The following is a 24,408-nucleotide window of genomic DNA, read 5'->3' on the forward strand; positions in this document are numbered from 1 at the left end:
TAAATCTTAGCACCTGATAAATGCAAAGGACTAGAGATAATTCTTTAATGTGACAATACAGAAATCATTCAATAAACATTTATTAAGTGCCCACTGTGTGCCAAGCACAATTCTAAGCACTAGATAGTTTTAAATTCTTGCTTATAGATTATCCAGCTAATAATACTAGTTTTAACGTTTACATGGAGCTTTCAGGTTTACAAAGTACTTTGCAAATATTATGTCATTTGACCCTATGTACTGTTCCAAGCTGCTTGTCAGTTTCTAAATTAAAAAGTATTTGAGAATCTACTGTATGCTGTTCAGATCCTGGGGGAGTGGAAAGGTGGTACACTCAGAAAAGAGAACTGAAGAGCAATTAAAACATTACTATACTCTCTGCTTCCTATGTATTGCTATCCCTAGGAAAACCTGTCAGCCTGAAAAATGTAAAATTCAAAACGAAGTGGTCTTTGTAAGTTTTTTTCTTTTACAGGGAGGTAAACTGTGCCTTGCTATTCAGTTGGGTTGTGAGAGTCTAAGTTACTGCTCCCCCTTAAAATTATGATTAGCTTATTAGTAACTCTTCAGAGAGGCTCATGGTGAATGAAATGCTCGTAACAGTGCCCCAAAGGGGAAACCCTCACAGTCCACAGAACACTCTCCCACTGAGAGCCAAATCAGGCCTGTGGGCAAGAAGTTCTCCACACTTGGTCTACTAGTAAATTATGTGAAATGCATAAAACAAAACCTGTAGCAATGTATTTGGTACTATGACACATGCGTGTGTAATAAAGAACTGAATATGACAAATGAGTCATCTTTTTTAAGGAGGTGGTTAGCAGTGCACTATGATCCCACACTCAACTACTCCCATCTCCCTTTCTTTCACTTCTGAAGGCCAAGGACATATTGAGTAATAAGAGTAATTGGAGTTTGCTTTCTGGGAAAGGGAACAAGACTAAGGGTAGGACCTTCCTTGAAGAGAAGTAAGGAGAAGGAGAGAAATGTAAGATAAGGTAAAAGGAATGGAGGAGGTAAATGATGCAGAGAAAAGCGAATCAAATATTTTCACAATTAATGCAAATATGACATTTGGAGTATGTCTACCCATCCTTTGGTTATACCTTTTTATTGGAGATAATACGTGGAAATGTTTGGTGCATTTTATCTGCTACACCTTTCATTAGGGTTTATAGATTGTGTAATATATTCCATTAACAAAGTCATCTCACATACTGGGATGACATATCATAAGATCATAGATTTAAAACCACATGGAATGTAGAGATCATTCAGTCCTGACTCCATCATGTTATATAAGGTATCTAAAGCCCAGAAAAGTTGAAAGTGACCTGGTCCAGTTCAGAGCCAAGATTTGAACCCAGGTTCTCTGACTATAAATTATCTGACCTGACTCTGTACTTGTTTAGAGGCTGATCATACTCCCACGCAGCTCATCACTCTGCTATACAGTTTTCAGGTCCTGACTCATCAAAATTACTTATCAGCCAAGGAGAGATTTCAGGTTTGCTATTAGGAAGCCCAAGTTTCCACTATTTCTCCAGTCACTATCAAACTTAAACGTGACAGTGCTTCGCATGGCCTTTCAGGTTGTGTTAACACTGATCGTTGTTTCTCCCTGCTCTATCTGTCCCATTAACCTAAATTGTTGTAGATAATATTCTAGACTAATATTGCCACATTAGGGGAAGATGGATTTCAAGAATTTTACTGAATAATTATTAGCTTTTCTCAAATACCTTTTCTTGGATTTTGGTTCATTCAATTTATATTTAGTTATCGTTGGCCTTTTTGTTTTGTTTTGTATCTTCCCAATCCAGTTTCTCCTTTACAGTAAGTCTCTACTCAAAATAAAATTAAACAATCTTAATTGTGGATTATATTTTAATCCTAAAGTATTTTGTATTTTATTTGCAGATTCTATGTACTTGTTGTTTCTCAAGATAACACAAAGTGCTTGAGGGCAGAGCTAAGTAGTTGTTTTTGAGCTTGGTTATCTCCAGCCTGGTATACAGTGGGTACTAAATGTTTCATGAATCGAAATTAAAATAAATTATAAATATAATGGTGCAATAAGCCAATTTCCTATTAAATGGATTTTACTTTTTTTTTAAAGTTTACTATGTATATTTTTAAGGTATTTAAATTCTTGTTGCCTAAATCTACTATTGATTGGAAAGGATCTATACCTATGATTTCTCACTTTTCCATTTTCTCAGGATATGATACAAAGAAAGAAAGATTCCATGATGAAGTTTTACTTTTGGTGGCGAATGTAAAACATCCACTTTCCAATTACTTTCACATAATCTTGCTATGACAGAGATATTGTATTCAGACAACATCTTCCTGACCATCTCAAGATAGATGGTAAAGAATTATGGTAAAATGGAAACTTAGATTTGAGAGTTGGTAATTCCCCTCCATCCTCTCCCATCTCCTTGTGCTGAAGATACTTCAGCAACTGCAATCATGCCTACACGTTTAAAAGACTTCTTTTCTTGAACTATTTAGAATGAATATAAATCTGGATCAACACAAAGACACAAAGACCCAGAAGATCCCTGAACAAGACTCTTGACAGCAAGCAGTACAAACCCCTTGAGGAAGGCAGAGGGGTATGAAGTGGAACAGAAAGTAGAAGAGAGGGGCTGACAGCAATCTCATACCACAGCTGGAGAGAACACCCTGCTTCCAGCTGACTCTTCTATTCCCATTCTGGTAAATTCACTTTTAAATTTTAGAAAATGAGCAACCAATTAAGATTCTGAAGAGCAAAATCAGACTCTTCTCCCTTCCCATTTTAGAGCCGGTACAGAAAAAGAACAGAACGTTTCTGTTTGTCATTTGGTTCTTTCAGCTCCCCATAATGCTGTCTTTTCACATGTTGATCTTTCCTTTTTAATAAACAGTAACTGCTTCACAAAACCAGGGACACCTGGGAAGTTACTTCACAAAATTGAAAGGGCTTGTGTTTCCTGTTAACTTAAAAAAATGATGTGGTTGGGATTTCAACAATTTGTGGTCTCTCTTTAAATTGTTTTGGTTATATCCAAATGGGTTTGGTTATATCCCAATGTGAAATACAAAGACAATAATGTCATCTGAATGGCTTGGTCACCCATCTCTAGAAAGAATGTTAGCGACTTCATCTCAACCAAAGAAATACGTTGAAAAAGTGACATCACCAAATTAAGGAGATCTTACCTCTCTAGCACAGTACACCAAAGCCCCAGGACACCTGGCCAAATGTTTGGTATAGCTACTAGAGAAAATTACACAAACTCTTTTCTTCAAAGAGTCACTTCATGTCCTCACAGTGGAATGACTAAGGCTGTACCTGAACAAGGTAAATAACTGAATTGTTGAAGCACAGCTGGTTTTAGCAATTGCATCTTATCAACTGAAAGCTGACCTGCTTGAGTGAGAAGAAACAGCTATTCATAGGGTTGGGGGAAACAGTTGATTCAATGACAGCTTAAATCATGCCACCTAGAGGAAAATAGTGATAGGTTCTGCACTGTAACATTTTTTAAAGACCCACAAACTAAATTGTATGTATTTTATCATTGCTAGTTTACAAAATATGTAATGTAAAAATTACTTCGTGTTATTTTTGCTTTAGAACTGAGACTTCAGTGGAGAAGAAAATTCTTTGTATGAAAATCCCTTCAACTGGATGGCAGGGTGGCAATGCAGAAACTTCATGAGGTTATAGATCAGAGCTTGAAGGGAATCTAGAGATAATCTAGTCCAGGGCCTATGTGGATAGAGAGACAGAAAGACAGATAAAGATGAGCATATTTCAATATAATTGATTTCTTTTCGTATTTTACTTTATGCATTTAAAAACTATCATGAAAAGAGGTTCCTAAGCTTCACCAGACTGCCAAATGAGTCCATTACACACACACACACACACACACACACACACACACACACACACACACACACACACGGTAAGAACTGTTGATTTAGTCCAATGTGATTTTACAGATGAGTCAGTAAGTCAATAAACATTGACTACATACCTACTATGTGCCCGGGATTGTGCCCTCAAGGGGCTTATAATCTAATAGCGGAGACAACAAACACATACAAACAAGCTATGTACAAGACAAACAGGAAATAAGTGAGGGGAGGCACTAGAATTAACAGGGGTTAGGAAAGGCTTCCTTGTAGAAGAAGGAATCCAGGAGGAGGAGATGAGGAAGGAGAGAATTCCAGGCATGGGTACAGCTAATGAAACTGCCTAGAGAGAAGAGATGGAATATTGTTTGCGGAGCAGCAAGGAAGCCAGAGTCACTGTACTGAGGAATATGGAAGTATGTATAATGTGAAATGTTAAGTGTGTGTGTGTGCGTGTGTGTGCATGTGTGCGTGTGCGTGTTTGGAGGCTTTCAACATCTGAGGAGTTTGTATTTGATCCTGGAGGTGATAGGGAGCTACTGGAGGTCACTGAGGGAGTGGCCTGCACTTTAGGAAAATTACTTTGATGGCTGAATGGAGGATGGATTGGAGAGAGGAAAGACTTGAGGCAGGTAGCCCCACCAGCAGGCTACTGCAATAGTTCAGTATTTGAGATGTGGCAAAGGTGAAATTACCATGCCTTTGCAGCAAATTAGAAATGGGGCAGAGGAGGGTATGACAGTGGAGAATTGAAGATGACATCTAGGTTGTAAGTCTAGAAGATGTAGAGTACGGTGATGCCCTCAAAACTTAATAAGGAAGTTTGGAGTGGGTTGGGGAGAGGGAATAAGGAGAACGAGAAGTTAAGTGACTTGTACAATGCCACACAAGCAGTGAGTTACGGAGCTGGAAATTGAACACAGGTTCTCTGACTCTATATTAAGTATCCTTTCCCTCTGACTACACTTGGGAGAGCTAAACATGCTTACACAACTTTAGTTGTGCTCTACTCACCAAATCACAAACCTAATTTCTGTCCACCAACAGAAAACACTCTTACAAAAAGCACAGTCCTATCTCAATAAATTATTTGAAAACTGTATTTCAAATTCCAAGTTTGCAATATAGCTCCTATGTTTACAGAGAATAAACTTTAGCAAAGATCAGTACAATATGAAGAGTAAGGAAAAAATAGCTCATTATCTAAATTCTTACTAGCGAGGAATCTCACCATCTTAAATCTGCATAGACTAAATCTGATTTGCAGGTCTTCAAATACTAACCTAATTCCAATTTGCTTCATTTTACTACATGTAAGAAAAGCATCTAAAGCTGGTCATTTTTTCAATAAATCAATGCTCATCATTCCAATGGTAACAGTAATTATCCTATGTCAGATGATTCAATTGTAGTACTTTGGTAATAATATAAGCATAGATGGGGATCTGATAGAATAAGAAGACCTTAAAAGAAGACAGATGGCTATTTAACAACTAAAAGCCTTCATTATAAGACATATGGCGGCATAAGGCTTTAAGTCCTAAATTATAAGTTTGCACAATAAAGATGTTTTCTTATTTACAAAGATTGTGATTTACTTATCCTTGCTTTTTCTGCTGGTCATAAACTTGGGTCATAGGAAGCATGGTCCTAAATGATACATCCATACACAGATATACTATACACACACATATATGTGTGTTTGTGTGTATATGGATAGATAAATAGATGGATGTATCTATCTGTGTATGTATGTAACATTTCTCAGTGATGGAAATACCAGGTCTCTCTAAGGGACACTAATACACAGAATTTTGGACATTGTTATTTGGATTTGAGGCTGCTCTGTTTTATACTTAATCTCACTCTGTATTTTTTGGATGAGGAAACGGGTTTGGAGAGGTTGTGACTTGCTGAAGGTTACACAAGTAGAAAAGGGCAGGAACAGAATTCACATCCAGGTCCCATTCTTTCCAAACGACACACACTAAAAAACCTTGGAGCTCTTGACAAAGGCTGGCATTGGCAGGATCTGCTTTTGTTCTCTGGAACTCCAGTTTCCAAGATTGTTCAATGTGTCCTACTATTCCCAGTGTCCTCAGAAATGATTTTTTTTTTGGGGGGGGGGGGGGGGCGGGTTTTGAGTAGTAGCTCTGCCTTTTCTATTTAAGATTATTGGAGTCAAGAAGACCCTAATTCAAATCCTGTCTCACGACAGGACCTTAAGTGAATCACTTGACCTCTCACCAGCTCAATGAGGGGCTTAGACAGGATGGACTCTAAGATCTCTCCTACCTCTAAATGACGATCTTGTGATCTTTCACACTATTCCAGTGGTTAAACTGAACATGCCCCCAAAAGAGCATATCTTTCTCCCCAAACAGACCATTTCCTCTTATTTCTGTCCAGTACCAATTGATTCTTCCAGTCACCCGTGATCAAAATTTTTGACTTGAAAGGTAAGAAAAGTACAGTGAAATATAACTCTTGTTAGCTACCAAGTCCCATCAATTGTGCCTCTGTAATCTTTTCCTATTCCTTAACTCTTCCCTTCTCCTAGTTCCAGCGCTACAAACCAGGTAAAGACCTTCATTACTACCTCTCTGAAAGACAAGTCTGCATACCTTCACTTCAGTCCCTCTGTCACTGACAGAATTCCTAATAAAGAGATTTGAGTAGGTCAAACCTGCTTAAGGCCCTTCAAAAGTCCCTTATTGCCTATTGAGTAAAAAATTCTTTAGCCAGATATTCAAGACCATCCACAACCTGACACCCCACTCCCCACTTTTCTACTACCACCACCCAAAGAGACTATCATCTACCCAAAGGTGGCATTGTGCTTTAGTCAAATTGGATCACAAACCAATCTTTGTGTATACCAATTACATTCAAATGTTTAGCAAGCATCTGTATTTAAGACACTGCCCTAGATTATGGGCATATAAAAGTAAAAACTAAAAAAGTTCTTATACCTAAGTAGCTATTGATGAGTACATATATATATGGAAAATGAGGTAATTTTAGGGAGAGGAGACAGTGCTAACTGGGAGTGAGAGAAATAATTAGTGAAAGTTTCACAGTGAATGGTACCTAAACCAATTCATGAAGATAAGGACACTGAAGGCAAGCTCTTTTCCCTTACACCTTCTCGTTAATGCCATTCTCTATACCTAGAGTGCTCTCCTCTTCCCACATCTTTCAAAATCCCATTGTTCAAGGCTCATCTTAAATATCACAACTTCTATAGTTTCTTTATTCTCCAAAGCACACTATATACTTTTCCCCACTTTTATGGCAGTATATTCTGCATTACAGATAGTATACTGTACCACTGCATTGTATGTTTGCGGGTCATATCCTCTTAATAGACTGTCCACTCCATAAGCTGCAGAGACCAATGTCTTAGTTATTTCCCTAAGGTCTTATCATAGTACTTGTACGTAGGTGATTCAAAAATAGCTGTTAAAAGAATGAAATTACCTTTTCCATTTTAATTACTGCTGATCATGCAAAGCATAAAATCAGCATTTCATGCCAGTGTCAATTCTAGTACCTCCTATATCAACCCTCAGATGGTCAAGAGTGAGAAAAAGGATAATTTAAATGTTATAGTTCCAAAAATAAAGATCAAGAATTTACCTTCTTTACAGATGGTGAAAAAAATCAAAAACAGCTTTAAATTGTCTTGTTATGTGACCCAATGACTTATTGAGGAATCCTGATATATTTTCCCCCTCTAAGCCTCAGACTTGTCTCTTGTTCACAGTCAAAAATCTCTTATTACCTAGCTGTCCATGTACTTTGACAAAATAAATAAAATTTTAAAATAACAAATACCTAAAACCAAATCAAAGGAGGAGCTTTACAAGCACTGTTCAGTAGTGATGTAGGATTTCAAAAAATTACTTCATCTGGAGGGAAAAAAACACACACACAAGGTAGACAGCTTCCAGATACAATGGTTAACTCTCCATTTTGTTTTTGAACAATTCAGAAAAGCACATAGGTTTCATTTATAATTACCTATAGCAAAAATTCCCAGGGAAACCTACTCTATAAGATAAGCATCTTATTCTAAAATGACAAAAAATAATAAACATCACTAACACTGCTACCAATGCCAGATATAAATATGGAATCTATATTTCACAACTAACTACATGAAATCAATTTCCCTCTTATTTAAAGGAGAATATTGGTGAACTGATTGTCTCTCCTTACAAACCACAGAAAACACTCTCCCTAAATCCTAGAAGGATGCATTTTTATATTTGCAGCACATTAAAGGGACAGATATTGTACAAAATCAAACAGTATCATTTAGAAAAGTTCCTGAAACTCTGTTTGGTACTGCTCAATGTTTCAGCCACTGCTGTGTCTGGCTGTTTCACTGCAGTTTTGAGAGTTGAGGTCAATCCACTGCTTCTATCAATTCCACGCTGGGCGATGAATTGACTTAAGGCCAAATTCTGGTTCTGCAAGAGCAAAGAGGCAGCTCAAGGATGGATCAACAGCTGCAGAGGCCACCCACGCCTCGGGACATGGCTCTCAGCTGTCTCTCCATTCAGAACTCCAGTCGGTCCTGACCCCATACAAATGTAGTGTTTCTGCTTTGATTTTTATGAACCGATTACATTAGAAATGCAGTGTAATGATCCAGGGGTTGCAGAAAATGTTATTTATACAAATGTGGTTAACACTTCATCACTTTAAGCTAAGTTAATATTGCTCATTGTGCTCTCTGTTTTCTGGGGTTTCTCTTGCCCCAAAATGCAACCCACATTTGTGTTCCCCGTATGATATAGAGTGTGACAGATGGAGTGGAGCTGTTGGACAACTTGAGGCCCACAACAGAGCCGGCCTCTCAGAAGACCTGAATAACTGTTCTTTGGTTCAAGTTCAATGTTGACATGGGGATCCAGTGGCTTAGAAGGTAGTCCAGAAGTCATAGGGTCTGTTATCTGTTGCATGGTAGCTCCCATTTTGCACTATTTCTGGGCATCATTTACCTTTCAGTTGGAGTAGGGAGGAAATTTTAAGTTTGGCATAGTGCTTCTGGGTGATGCAGAAGATGGGTGATGTTTGAATAAATTTTTAAGGTTTTATTTAGCTCTAACTTTCTATAATCTTAGTTAAATGCTGTATGACACGGAAACAATGAATCCTAAACTCAGAAAACAATTAAAAATGATTAGCAAAAAATTTTAAACGCCTTTCAATATAAACTGTAGAAGATAACCTTGAATAAAACTGATAAAGTTGTACCATTTTTCAATATTGTTCCCTGAAACTTCGTAAGGCATTTTGATGGCACAAAAATTCATGTTTTGTTACATACAAAAAAATCCCCACCAGTTTCTTACTACATTTTTCATTACATTTTTGACAAAAACAAAATATTATCTACTTATATTAACCCTGTGGTAGAGAGTACAAATAGTATCCCCACTTTACAGGTACAGAAACTGCTTCAGAAAAGTTTAGGTGATTTGCTTTTGGTAACATGTTAAGTAAAACATTGCAGCCTCAGGTCTTCTTCTTCCAAGTTCAGTACTCTATCATCCTACCCTATCTCTAAAATATTCCAGTCAAAACCCAAAACTGCATACATAATCAAAATGGTTTTAAATGTATGTAGAAATGTAGTATTCCCACCAAACTTATGCATTTACTTTGACTGTATGGGATAAAAATCAAACTCAAGGAAAAAAATATATGCCAAAGATAAAGTAATTATACATTCAGGGTGCTTATTCAGTTACTATATTGGAAAATAAGGAGGAAAGAAATAGATAAAGATAAATGGATTGGATAAAAGAGCTTCAACAAAAGCAAAACACAATGAAAGCAACCCTTTGTATTCTGACTCAGAGTCCATATCTGAGCATGAAAAAGTATTTGAAACTATAGGCAATGTTATTTCTTAGTCCTCATGTCAAGGACCACCCCTTAAGGTCTGGGCCAGTAGGAAAAACCTCAAACAAAAAGTAGAAAAGAAAAAAATCCAGTTTTAAAGAGTTTCTTCAAAGATACTATACTTAACAACTGTGTTATCAAGTCATACCTGAAGGCCTCACCTAATTGAACAGCTGACTGGAAAAATCCTTCAATCACAAAACAAAAGATAGTCAACTACTGCTAGAACAAATTCTCTAGCTAAAAAAAAAAGTTCTGTTATACTTTGTTAGAATATATAATTCATAATCTTTAATGGCACTCCTTACTTTATCTAAAGGATCATTTACTTAAAAAACTTCAGAACATGTTATTTAGAAAACTGGCTGGAGACTCCATGCCCATCAGAATTTCAACTTCAGAAAAGCTCCCTCTTTTGCAGCAAAGTATAACAGATTTTAAGATCAAGAGTAAAACTCACAAGGCCTACCTCTGCCTTGAATAGTCAGTAAGATTCATCTACCCAGCTGGCCATAATTCAGACTCCTGTTTTCTTGGGGAGGGAATGAGAGAGCTTTTTGTAGGCACAGAATGGTTCTCTCTTCAGTTTCAAAATTTAGTCTTACTGCCAATTCACCTCAAATAGTCTCTCATAATATCTGCAGGCCCTAAAAATTCCCTCTACCTATAACTGACACGCAATATGGGGACATGTGTCAATCATACTGACCATTAAAGTATGGGAGCAGAAAGTGAACTCTATATCCTCAATTAAGAATATTCCCCAAAGTGAGACTAACATATGTGAAAAAGGTTGCTATAGGCCATATTTATTCATTCTAGTCCTTGACAATCTGCTGTATCCCAGTAACCCTGGTTCAAGTATAGGGCAAATCCCACTATAACATATATGATTCCAACAAAAAGCTCCCTTTAAACAACAAAAAACCCTTCCAAGTTCCAGGAGGTGGCCTATTTATATTTCATTCAGTCTTTGATACAACAAACTGCAGTAGAAATTAAGACTTGGGTTTAGGATTTTTTAAAAACTGCTTTAAAAAGCAGTTTAAATTGTGGTTAATCACTCTGGAAAAGAAATGACGTTAATTTTGGTCTTTATATGAGCATCATGATATAGTATAGCAAACATTAAATTCTGGGTCAGGGGCTTTGAGTGGCCTTCCTCCTTTGCCACTTAATAACTCTGTGATCTTGGGCAAGTGACCTAAGGTCTCTGGATCTCAGTTTCCTCATCTGTAAACCGAAAGGGTTACATGACTTCTAAGGTCTTTTCCAGTTCCAAATCTATAATCTTGTGAAAATAATTTTCTTTTTGTTGTGGACCTGGGATTTCATCACTGTAGAGAACTCTTGAAGAAAATTCTTCCACCAATAAAATTTCAGTAACTGTTCTGCAACTTAAAGTGAATTGCTTCAGGTACTGGGAAGTTAAATGCCCAGGGTCACAATGCCAGTATGTGTTCAAGGTAGGGCTTCTGAACCCAGGTCTTCCTGACTCTGAGACCAAGTGTCTATCCCCTTTGCTGTGTTGCCTTTGAAGATGCTAATTTCACGTACCATAATGTTACTCTGAGGTTTTTATTCATTTAAGTATAACAAATTATTTTAAAATCCCTTCCAGGATGAAAAGAATAGATCCACCTCTGAACTCTGTGGTGGAATATTTACATATGCTTCAAATAAGAGACTATGACAGACCATAAACACCATGATTTGGAACAAAAAACAAAGTGTGTGACTTATAAAGTGACTTGCAAACAACAAAATGGAGAGAGTCAATTAGATGTGTGATGAATAATCTATATATTCAAGGACAGTCTGGATACAAAGGTGAATAAAATAAACGGTCCTGCTTGAAGCTCAGTAGAGGCTATACTGTGATAACTTTTATTTAAGAGGTTTCAGTAAGGAGATGTCATGTTAGTACTGCCAAATTCAAAGACAAATTACTTGGTATAAAACTTCTAATTTCTTTTTAAAAATCAACATAATGTTTAAAATTCCCTATTTAATTGATATTTGTTATTTAAAAGGATGAAAACAAATGTGGCAAAAATCCAGCAATATGTATCCTCAAATATTTGCTAATTTATCAAAATACATTTGACAATTTTAAAGGAATGAAAAATAACTATTTTTAAACACTTTGTGAAACAATGATCTATCAGTAGGATTAAGTGATGCAAATATAGCAAATGATAACCAATATCTTAGTTTTACGTGCATGAAACATTAACACTGAATTTATTTTTTAGTATATATTTACAAAGAATTTAAATTGATTTAATTTTTGTTAATTAGAAATGTTAATTATTATACCCAATCTAAGGGTCAGCCAGTCTTTTATAAAATTTTGAATTTATATTTGTAGGGTCTCTTTTCAGGGACAGATACTGTTCTAAGTTACCACTGAGGGTTCTGGATAGTGATCTTAATTTTATACACATATATATATAAATGCATATATGTATACACTTTTCTATTAATATTTTACAAATGATTTGGGGGAAGAGTATAGCACTGAAGTTTTTATATCTAAACCTCTTCTCTAGGACAAATTGCCTATCTTCTGCGTAGAGAGGAATTAAAAGCAAAGCAAACTGGTTTTTATTTCTCCACAAAGAGGGCTCAGTCAAGAGAATGATTAGGCACCCAAATTAGCAAAGTCTCAGAAATAGAACCCACATGTATTTCATTCAGAACACACAACTAAATTTCAACAAATTTATTGGTACCAATATTTAGAAAGAAAAGTTTTACAAAAAGGAAATTAAGATAAACAGGGAGGAAAAATACATATAAAAATGTCAAATTACTTAAAATATGCATTTAAGTTGGCTAATGCCTTTTTGATCATCCATAAAATTTAGCCCAATCTTCTCAAGGCCAACCATCTTACTGTAAAGTGGTTGGTTAGGAATGGCGGCTGAATATACAGCCATGGCATATAGCTACATGTTAGCTGTCTTCATAGATAGCCTTACCTTCAAATCCCCCTACCCACCAATGTGCCTACTGATTTATTTAATGTTCTACTTCAAGCTAATGAAGCTGTTCCTAATATATTTTGTTAAAAATTTGATTAACAGTGGACTTACGAAGTAATCTAAGGAATTTGAAACTAAATTCAGTATTACAGTTATTCCAAGTGTATTCTGCCAAGTTTTTGCGTTTTTTTGATAGGTAATTAGAAAGATGGTCCAAGACCTGTATATTTCATTTATATAGAGATTTCCCAATATATAAACTCTGTCCACTGATGAAGCCAGGCAATTTATCAGTAACTTCAAGTTTCAGAAAAATGCCTGAGAGACTAAAAGTTAAGTGACTTATCCAAGGTCACATAACCAGTTATGTACCAGAGATAGGACTTAAACACAGGTCTTCCTGATTCCAAAGCCTGCCTGCTATTCACTATGCCACACTGCCTCTATACATGTAACTGGACAATCTGCCACACTAGACTTTCAAAATAACTTGTTTGAAAAATACTTCATGTCCAAAAAAGGCATTACTATTTAGATTTCTGGGTTATTGCTTAATAAGTTAACAGTAATTAACTGATACTCAATGCTAAGAACGCTTCCCTATAAATATATAGGCAAAGGAATAAGAAAACAAGCATAACTTGAAAGAAACGTTTACTATTTCCTCAAGTTTTATAACAACAAAATAAACCAACCTCTACCACCAGACTGAACTAAACAAGTTCAAAAAGAAATGTGGCTCTAACATTATGATATTCAGATGAATAAACAATTTATAACAATCTGCCACTGAAATGTGAGAATAAAAATGGATTTAGAAAAGGTATCTAAAGCATTAGAGGCAACTAAGGCATTTCCTATGGAAAAAAGAAACGGAGCCATTTCGTTCCCCTTCCCATCACCATGATTAATGACTGAATTTGAATCCTTAGTAAATACAATTTTGTGGAATGGATGTAGATGGGAAGAGTTAAAAAACCTTTGGTTCTATTTTCGTTTCTTTCATGACATCCATTGCTGGGTTCATATCTGGACCAGGTAGTCTTTCCATCTATCTACACAAATGCAGAAAACATTCAGTCCTTGAGGTAAAACCTGTTTGTGTACTTGGTGTGTGTGCTTCACGCAGGAGGTTTCTTATTTTACTTAGTTGGTACAGTTTATGTGCAAGTGACAGATCAATTCTTTTTAAAAAGTAATTAAGAACCTAAGACAAAAATAGCACCATAGCATGTTCTACCCTCTTCTAGAGAAAACTTCCATGGATTAAGATCCACTTTAAATTTGAAGAAATACAATTTCCAAAAAGTCATCTTCACCTTTGCTGGTGAGCTGTATAGATACTGTCACTTTGAAAATGGGGACCAAAAGTTCTTGCTATGTTACTTCAAAGCAACTTTTTGTTGAACAAAACTTAAAGCTCCCCAGCTTCTGGCATATTAATATGATTTTCAACAGAATACTTGCTTATTTTAGGAGATTAGTGGCAAGAGAAACTATGTACTTCAAGAATTTAAATAAACTAAAAAATAAAATCCAAAAGCTCTGGGTGCTACAAGGAATGTGACACACCATCACCTGTGCCATGTCAATCTGTATTAGGACTTCATAATTTTACTTATTGAATTCTAGAGACATTAATAGTGACAGTGTATTTGCTTATGTTACACTAACAAGATACCAGTTCCACAATTTAATGATATGTTAAGTGATCAGAAGTGAAGGTTAATGCACCTTGAGCTTTGCTAGTTTAGCTCCTGAATACTCTAGGTGTGTATGTCACTTTATTACAATAAATATTAAGACGTGTGCTAATGTGTCTTTAAATATCTCATATCTTTAACACTCAAATGATCTTGAAAATGTAAACATTTCTCTATTAGCTTTGAGTTTGGTTTGCTTTTTTTAAAAAAAGACTATGCTACAGTATACACCAGCTGCAAGTATGTTTTGGATAACAAAGAAACTATTCTTAGTGGACAATGACAGAGAATGGAATTTATGTTAACTTTACCAAAGTTGTTTAATATTTCAATAAGGAACTTTGAATCTCCTGATTTAATTTTTTTTTTTTTTACAAAAGCTGGTAAACAAAACCTTTATAAATTCTCAACTAAACCACTCACAAAGTACAATCTTAAACAAAAATAAAGCAAAATAGTATGAAAGAGTAATTAGTGCAACTTACACTCTTGTATTTTACTGTTTGTTAAGAGAAATGAAAGGTATGAGCTTTACTTTTAATTATTTAGCATCAATATCATCCCAGTGTAGTCCTGTGTTTGGCCTACACAAAAACTGCCCTATAAGTCAATTTCATAAATATTTTTAAACCACATAGATTCAATCCTAACTAATCTTCCATCACTGATAAATACTTGATGTCAATAGCATCCAAATTACTAACCTTTCAGCTATTCCATACAGTGAATTACATCAACATTTCTAGTTTTTATAACCTTAAAAGTCAAATCTTTCCTTCCTTTATCTAACCCAGATTAAGAAAAAAAGAACTACTCCCCTTAAAAAAAAAAAAACAAACAAACAAACATCACCCACCATTCTTCAAGATATTATGCAATTTTTTTTTTTTTGGCAAACTGAAACAACGCAGTCCTGTCTCCAAACTGATTTCATGTATAAAATAAACCTAGAGAATAATATGAGAAAGAATCCCTGACTTGGTCCGTAATTTTTTTAAAAATTAAATTTCCATGGCTCTCAAATTGAATCAATTTTTCCTCAGTCCCTCTAAAAGGAAAATGATACTGAACACAAAAGATGTCTACTCAGAATAAGCACACACAATTAACTTGTAGAATTATAAAACTGGTAGTAATATTAATTAAAATTAAATGTAGGTCATATTCATTACCTGCAGATAATGACATTTCTAGGTATATTACTAATTTGGAAATGCAAGAAGACATCAAGAATCACAGCTAAAATTGTAACGAACCTGGCAAAATATGCCAAGAGGCACTGTTTTATTTTGAAATATAAAGTGTTTTGGGGAAATGATAAAAATTATAACTTTTGGAAAATAGTTTTGGATTTTGATGTAGACTAAGAAAAAATTAAGTGAACAGACAATTGTAAAGTTGGTGAAAATAAAGGCAGTCTATTTTTTTCTCTTTAAGCAGCATCTGCGTTACCATGTCTATATTGCAAAACTCACTTAGATGATAAACACTTTCATCCAGAAAAATAAATTTATTAAGAAATCCACTTTCTCTCTGGGGTCCTTTGTCAGTCACCTCTGGAGCTTCATTCTGGGTTATCTGGCCCATCACTCTCCTTATCCCAGTCTTTCATTGTTGCTCCCATCATGAAGTCATCGCGCAGTATGTTCCAGCTTGAGCCCTGCTCTGATTTCCCATTAGCCTAGAAAAAGAAAAATAATCAGAACTGAAAATGCAATTAAACCCAAATGGCAAAGCAAACTCCACTCTACTTACAGTTTTTACAATAGACATGTAACACAGACAAATTGTTGAAATTTGCTTCATTTGTATCCTATGATCACATGTGCACAAGAACAAAAAAAAGCCTACATGCTAGTAAAACTTATTTTTAATAATCCAATAAAAAGGTGGATGGAAACAAAACACTTATTTTTCATGAACTAAAGAGTCAGACCTAGTCAAGCTTCCTTTATTAAAGTCATTTTTGGCAATCAAAATAAATTTGTGATATCATTTATTAACCCCCAGGTGCTAATTCATTAGGAAAAAAAATATCTGGCACATTACTTAAACAAAAACATAGAGTTAATAAAAGTCTTTTTAATCTGGCCTACATTAAACATTGTATGTATTTTTTTGATCTGTGAATTAAAGCCCCTTTTGTAAATTATAACCTCACTACCTGGATCAAGCACAGAACTATATGAAACAAAGTTGTTTTCAAAGGGGTCATACTTTTTTTTAATATATACTCAGCACATCAATATTATCGTATTTCAAACTTGCTTTTCCTCAATGATGAACAAACTTGGAAAATACATCAGTGTGAGATGAATAAAGACAATATGTTAAATAAGGGCAATTCCTCATCTTGGCTCCAGCATTCAAATGATACCTTGTTGCAGAGGCCAAGAAATCCGACGTATGTTTCATGAAACAACAGCACCACCTTGTGGTGTTATTTATGAAATACAACTTATCAAGAATTTGATAAAAAGAATTCCTTTCTTACAAAGCTATAAAGGCTGCATTCTACATTAGGTACAAAGAAGATGAAAAAATTTTCTAGCCAGGCAAATATTTTAAAAACTATATAGTACTCTTAATTAGTGTAGCTATATCCAAAGAGGTTAGTAAATTTGTTTTCCTGGCAATTATACGAATGGAGCTCATTCACAAGTTCTAAAATTTTGTTCAGTTTTAAATAAATGTAGCACTACTAATCTGACAAAAAATATGAAGAGACAATGGCAAATAAGAAAAAGACTAAACTAACTCTCCTTCTGCACAACCTTCTTATGTCAAAAATATATGCCAATGAAGTAGAAAGTTACTAGATTTAAAAGGGGTATTTGTTTTTCCAGATACTAATTTTCCCAAAACAAATATGAAGACTCTAAGCGGCTGATGGGCATTGTCATGATTAAAACAGAGGTGGTATTATGATTTGGAAGCAGAGGTGAGAGGGCAAACCTCATAAGTTAGGAAGATCTGGATTCAATAGCTACCCTGGCATAGTGGCTCACTAGGCAAATCTCTTGCCTTTTCCCAGGCTCCCATGCAATTTTCTAAAACCAAGTCTAAGAACAGTTGTCTATCAGCACTGGAATGAGTTTCCCTCTGGATGTGGAGCTCCAGACACTGATGGAAACAAAGATCTGAACCCCTTCCCCCATATATCAACTTAGTAGTTTCATTTATACTTGCCTTAAAAAAGAACAAAAAACCACTACCACCACTCATTCTAAATCTAAATGTATAAATCCATGTTTTATTGCATTTCCATATTTCTAGGAATCGAGACTTGTGCATAATGGGGCCAAACACTATAATGACATCCTGAGTATTTGTGTTTAGTAAGTGTGAATACTAGAAAAAATATCAGAGAACTAGGAATTTAAATTCCAAGCGATGCTACATAATTCAACCAATACAAAAACATGAAGGGTACTGTGCCTGTATAAGATGAAAAGGTTCATGGCATGTAAATGAAGATTAAATAGCAAAAACCTCACATTTTACCTAATGTTGTGGAAAGAACACTTAAATTTGAGGCCAAGGACTCAAATTTGAATGCCAGCTCTGTGGGGGATGATAGGAAAGTCAACTTTCCTAGAAGGTAAAATGAGAGGGTAAACATGGTCTCCAAGGTTCCTTCTAGGTCTAAATCCTATGAGCCTATGACTTACTCCCTTCCTTTAGGTGACATGACAAGACAGAATTCAGATCAGATTCCAGTTCTCTTAAACCATTTCAACAACAAAAAGATCTCATATTCAATATTTAAAGGTACTTCACTAAAAGATAAATCTCTAACATATCAGATGCCAAATGATTCATTCACAGCTAGTGATTAAACTGTCAAAGTTAAGTGCCAGTAGGTCTGTGGGCTCCGGGTGCCAGGAACGAAGGCAAGAGAAATCCAAGTAAGGTGCACGAAGTAGAGAGACATCTAGAGAACTGCATCCATTCCTAGGTATCACAGTTTAGGAAGAACATGAAGAAGCTGAAGAGTAGGGCAATCAACAGGATAAAGAACCTTGAGTCTGTGTTGGTAAGTATCAGTTAAAGAAACTGGGAATGTTCAGTTAGGAGAAGATTAAGAGTAAATGAGATCACTGCTATCAAGTCCATGATAGGCAGGGCTGTCACATGAAAGAAGAACTAAGACTTGGTCTGTTTGGGTCCAGAAGATGCTAATAGAGGCAAGGTATAGAAACCACAAGGAGGCAATTAGACCTGAAGTCTAGAAAATCTTCCTACTAATTAGAGCTATCTAAAAAGAGGAACAGGCAGCTGGCACAAGAAACAGTGAATTCTCTATCATAGGAGGCTTTCCAAAGAGACTGGAAGACTACTCATTGAGTATACTGCAGTTGGGATTCCTTTTTTGGTGATAAGTTACACTGCGGGCATGCTAAGGTTTCTTCTAAGAATAAAATCCTGTAACTCTGAGATTCTAAGCCTGAGTAGGAGGAAAATGTACTGTACAGCATCTGAACAGTAACGAAACCAAAGCCATCATTCCACTGGCAAATAATTTCCAAAAAACAATACCAATATTACACTTCCTCTCAGGTTCAGGATACGGTGTATACACTGACAGCTAAAGCAATGGGATTTTCAGCAACTATGACATTACTTTACATCACATGAGGTTTCTCAACACAATAAATATGCATCAGGAGCATATCATTGTAGAACTTAAGGGAGAAAGAGATCCTAGGAGATATCTATTCTAACCTAAGCCCCTCCCTAAAATCCCCATCCTCAAAAAATCATTATTCAATTTTTATTTCAAGTGGTAAACCACTAGCCACTCTGTAGGCAGCTCATTCCACTTTAAGACAGCTTGAATTGTCAGGAAATTTATCATGAGCTCAAGCCTAAGTTTGCCTATCTAAGAAAATTACTACTAGTTCTGCCAGCTAGACCCAAATTAATCTCTCTTACAGAATAAGTGACATATTGCTTTCAAAAATACTTGTCTTTCCTAAGTATTTTCTTCTTCAGGCTAAGTAGTCTCAGTTCATCCAACCAATCATCATATGGAAAACAAATTTAAATCTGGAAGAAATCTGAGGGATGATCTAGTCCAATCCCTTCATTTGCACATAAGGAAACTGAAGCCAACAAAGAGAGTAAGTAAGTTGCCCACCATCATACCAGTAGGAAATGGAAGATCTGAGATTTGGACCCAAGTCCTCTGACTGTAATTCTAGCAAGAGTCAAGATCCTTAATTGTTCTAGCTGTCTTTCTCTGGATACTTTCCAGCTTCCAGAACTGAACACCATATTTCAGATGAGATCTGACCGTACCAAAGTCGAAAGGAACAAAGAAAATAAACATTAAATGCCTGCTGCACACCAGGCACTGTGAGCATATTAATCTGATTTGATCACAACCCTGTGAGCTAGAGCAGCCCTATTTCAGAGATGAGGAAAATGAAGCAGACCTGAGATTAAGTGACTTGCCTAGGATCACTGGGCTAGCGTCTGGGGGTCCAGATTTGAACTCAGGTCTTCCTAATTCCAGGCCTAGCACTCTAGCCACTGTACTACCTAGCTAGTGAACTAATAAATCCTTATTCTTACAAGCTATATTTCTCTTAATGCAACCTCAAAAATTAATGTTTTTTGATAGCTATGTCACTATATTAATTCATACTGAAACTGTAGACATTTTAAAATATTTTATCTTTGAGATAAAATACCCAGTTATATTTTATTCAGTTTAAATATGCTCCCTTCATCTTAAGTTTAGGAAGATTTTTGGCTTTTTTTTCTTTTTTTTACTCAAGCCTAAGCCTTTCCTCATTAAATTTCAGAGGTAACTTAAGTAAAAAGAGAACTGGCCTTGAAGTCAAAGAATTAGGCTCCAGTTCTATCTCTGATGCATACTGGCTGTACAACCCTGGGCAAGTCTTTTAACATCTCCATGCTGCATTGGTAGTAGAAATTTCCTCACTCATAAATCCTGTATGCCAATGAAATCTCAAGTTCATTTATCCATCAAATTTCCTTATTAATTTCAACCCAATGTTCTAGACCAGAGGTCTTAGAACTTGGTGCAGGTGGTAAGTGTCCTGCAAAACCAATTATAGTCTGAACCAGATTAAAATATAATTGGGGAATGGTTAAAAAAAATGAATAAAAATAAAAAAATGTGGTTTTCTAAGTCAAGTTATAGCCCCCAAAGGGATCAGTTTCTATTTGAGTTGGTTCTAGATTGTGCGAAAATATAATTTAAAAACCTTTTTAGTTTCTCTAAGAATATAGGAAATTAACATTTTCTTCTAAAGTTCTTTCCAGGTTACTAGAAAAAGATCTTTAGAAAGCCAGGAATAGGAAACTAGCAATTTTTTTTTTTGTTTACAAGAAGTTTCTCTGATAAATGCCTCATTTCTTCAGTATATAAAGAAGTGAATCAAATGTCATTCCTCAATTGATAAGTGGCCAAATGACATAAACATGCAGTTTTCAGAAGAAATCAAAGCTATATGTAGGCATATGAAAAAAATGCTCTATATCCCAATAGAGAAATACCAATTAAAATAACTCTGAGGTACCACCTAACACCTATCAAATTAGTTAACATAATAGAAAAGGAAAATGGCAAATGTTGGAGAGGATATAGAAAAATATGGACACTAATGCACTATTGGTGGAATTGTGAACTGATCCAACCATACTGGAGAGCAATTCTGAACTATGTCCACAGGGCTATAAAACCATGCATACCCTTTGATCCAGCAATACCACTAATAAATAGGTCTTTATCCCAGAGAGATCAAAGGAAAAGGAAAAGAACCTACATGTACAAAAATATTTATTGTAGTTCTTTTTGTGGTAGCCAAGAATTGGAAATCAAGGGAATGCTCATCAGTCAGGAAAATGACTGAACAAGTGACAGTGTATGATTGTGATGGAACACTAGTATGCTATAAGAAATGAGAACTAATGAATAAGATGGTTTCAGAAAAACATGGGAAGATTTATATGAAGTGATGCGAAATGAAGTGAGCAGAACCAGCAAACCAGGAAAATGTACACAGTAAAAAGAATACTATACAATGATCAACTACGAAAGACTTAAGATCAAGACAATATGCAAGACAATTCTGAAGGCCTTATGAGAAAAATGCTATCTACCTCCAGGGAAAGAACTAATGGTCTCAGAATACAGAATGAAGCATAAAATTTTGGTTTTATTTTCTTGGGGCTTTTTGTAATATGGATAATATGGAACTGTGCTGCATGATTTCACACCTATGATTAATATTTCTTGCCTTCTCAATAGGTGGGGGAGGGTTGGGAGGGAGGAAAGGAGAAAATTCAAAACTCAAAATTTAAAATAAGAATGTTGAAAGTATTTTTTAAAATGAAAGCTGGTAATGATGGGTCAAGGACAATCAATCATTAAACATTTGTTAAACTCCTATTATGTGCCAGACACTGGCTAAGTGCTGAGAATAAAAAAAAAAAGACAGTCCCGCCCTCAAGGAGCTTATGATCTTTTCTTTGAGAAATAGATTAAGGATGATAATAAAGACTAATAATTGAGTCTTGTTCAAGTCACAGTCACCTTGAGCTCATAGGCCGCTAAGATGTATCCTTCTCACTAGAGAAAGATTAAGACATCAGTGGAAGAGAAGAGGTTCCTTGGTTTAATTCCAGGAGTAGGAGAGTAGCCCAGGAGGAATCAATCATTCAAAGAGCAATTAATTACAATGTTGCACAAACTGGGGAAAACAAAATAGAAAAGGGACCTTTCCAAACCTTTTCCACGAGTGTGTGTGCGCATGTGTGTGCATGTGTGTGTGCGTGAGTGTGCATGCGTGTGGGCGTGCATGTGTGGTCTTAACTCCTAAACCAGGAACAGAAAAAGACAGTTATAGACTCATGTCCCTAAATGCACAAAATTAAGACCAAATGTTCAAGGCCGGGACACAACAACGTGTGCACGACTGGTTCAGCACAACTATAAACACAACTAAGATTTTACTAGTAACAAAACCAACATATAGCTGCTAAAATGCTTTTGACAAAATTCAATACCTATTGCCATCAAAACAAACAAACACCTTAGACAGTATGGAAATGTAGACTTCTTTAACATGATAGAATCCATCTAAAAACAAGAGAAATATTTTATATACAACTGCTGAAGGGTTGAACTATTTTTAATGTACATTTATTATTTAATATACATATAAAAATGCCAGCTTTAGGGACAAGAACAAGAAATTGAGGGGAAAAACATAAGCAAGAAGGAAACGAAAGTACTGCTTTTTATTTTGCAGATTATATGATGCTCTATCTAGCAAACTGAAAAATCAACTGAAATTAACCAAAACAATAAACAAAGTTCCAGGGGGAAAGAAGAGACAAACCACCAGCATTTTTGTATGTTATCAATGAAACCTGGCAAAAAGAGAAGTAAATCAATTCAAAATAACTACAGAATTTATAAAGTACTTAGGAGTCTACCTACTAAGACACAGAGGAACTATATGAACATAACCACCAACTACTCTTTACAGAAACTAAAGACCTAAATAATGAGAAAAATACTACTCATTTATGGGTAGGCCATACCAAGTATAATAAAAATAACAATAATAACATTAATTAATATAACATTAATTTAATCAGTACCATGTCAATCAAACTACCAAAGGAAAACAAAATTCAGCTGGAGGAGCAAAAGATCAAGAACCACAAGGAAAACAATGAAAACAAAGCTAAGAAAAAACAGGAATCTAGGATTACCAGATCTCAAACTATTGTTAATCATCAAATAGTGAGGTTAATCAGTGGAAGAAACTAGATAGACAATATACATAGTAGCCTAGAGTTCAACAAATCTAAAGACCAAGGCTACTAGGGTAAGGACTACTCAACAAAAGATGCTGAGAAAAATGGAAACCAGTCTAACAGAATTTAAATATAATCCAATACCTCACATCACATACCAAGATAAAGCTCAAATGGGTATATGACTTAGACATAGAGTGATATTATTAATAAAGCAGATGAACAAAAAAAACCTTCTGGGTAGAATTCAGAACCAAGCAAGGAACTGCAAATCACAGAAGACAAAATGGATGAATTTGATTATTTACAAAGTTGGGGGGGAGTGGTAGGAGCAATTAAAATTATAAAGGAAACAGGTAACTATAATCAAGCGGAAAAAATCTTTGCAGCCATTTTCTCTGATTAAGGTCTCATATCCAAGACATGAAGGATGTTTCAAAAGACTTAATACAGTTTTAAGTTATTAAAGCCAAAGACTTTAAGGAACTGGACTTTAAGGACTTTTTAAGGAACTGGTTCAATTTTATAAGAACGAGAGTCATCACTGAAAAGACACATGGAGAAAGGATATAATCAAAAAGTTTTCAATATAAGAAATCCAAGCAATGAATAACCATATTTAAAAATGCACCAATTCACTAAGAATTAGAGAAATGTAAAACAGACAATCTTGCATTTCCATCTCACACCCAGCAGACTGGCAAAGATGACAAAAAAAGGAAAATGGCAATTTTTGGAGGGACAGCAGGAAAACAAGTCCACTAATGCATTATTGGTGGAGCTATGAATTAAACTCAGTCATTGTAGAAAACAATTTAGAACCATGTCCCCAAAGCTATTAAATATTAAACCTATATTCCAAAGAAATAAAAGGAAGAAGAGAACAAATATAAACAAAAGTATTTATAGAATTTTTTTTTTTTTTTAGTACAAGTGAAAACTAAGAAAGAGCCCAACAATTAATGGAATACTATTATGCAATAAGGAAAAATGAAATCAAGTTTCAGAGAAACTTGGAAAGGCCTGTGTGAACTGATACAGAATGAAGTGAGTAGAATCAGAACAATTTATACAATAACATTATAAAGAAA

At 35.3% G+C, this 24,408-nt stretch overlaps 1 protein-coding gene across 1 annotated transcript in view; it reads right to left on the reverse strand.

The window, feature by feature from the left end:
• Positions 1 to 15,758: 15,758 nt before the first annotated feature.
• The window catches only part of RRP15 (ribosomal RNA processing 15 homolog), a 57,898-nt gene continuing 49,248 nt past the window's right edge, over positions 15,759 to 24,408 (reverse strand). The window contains exon 5 of the mRNA XM_072647813.1: positions 15,759 to 16,199. Within this exon, the coding sequence (XP_072503914.1) occupies positions 16,083 to 16,199 (117 nt within the window). The 3' untranslated portion in view covers positions 15,759 to 16,082. The remainder of the gene's footprint in view (positions 16,200 to 24,408) is intronic.

The sequence above is a fragment of the Notamacropus eugenii genome, chromosome 2 (assembly GCF_028372415.1).
Source record: "Notamacropus eugenii isolate mMacEug1 chromosome 2, mMacEug1.pri_v2, whole genome shotgun sequence".
In the NCBI taxonomy this organism is placed as follows: Eukaryota; Metazoa; Chordata; class Mammalia; order Diprotodontia; family Macropodidae; genus Notamacropus; species Notamacropus eugenii.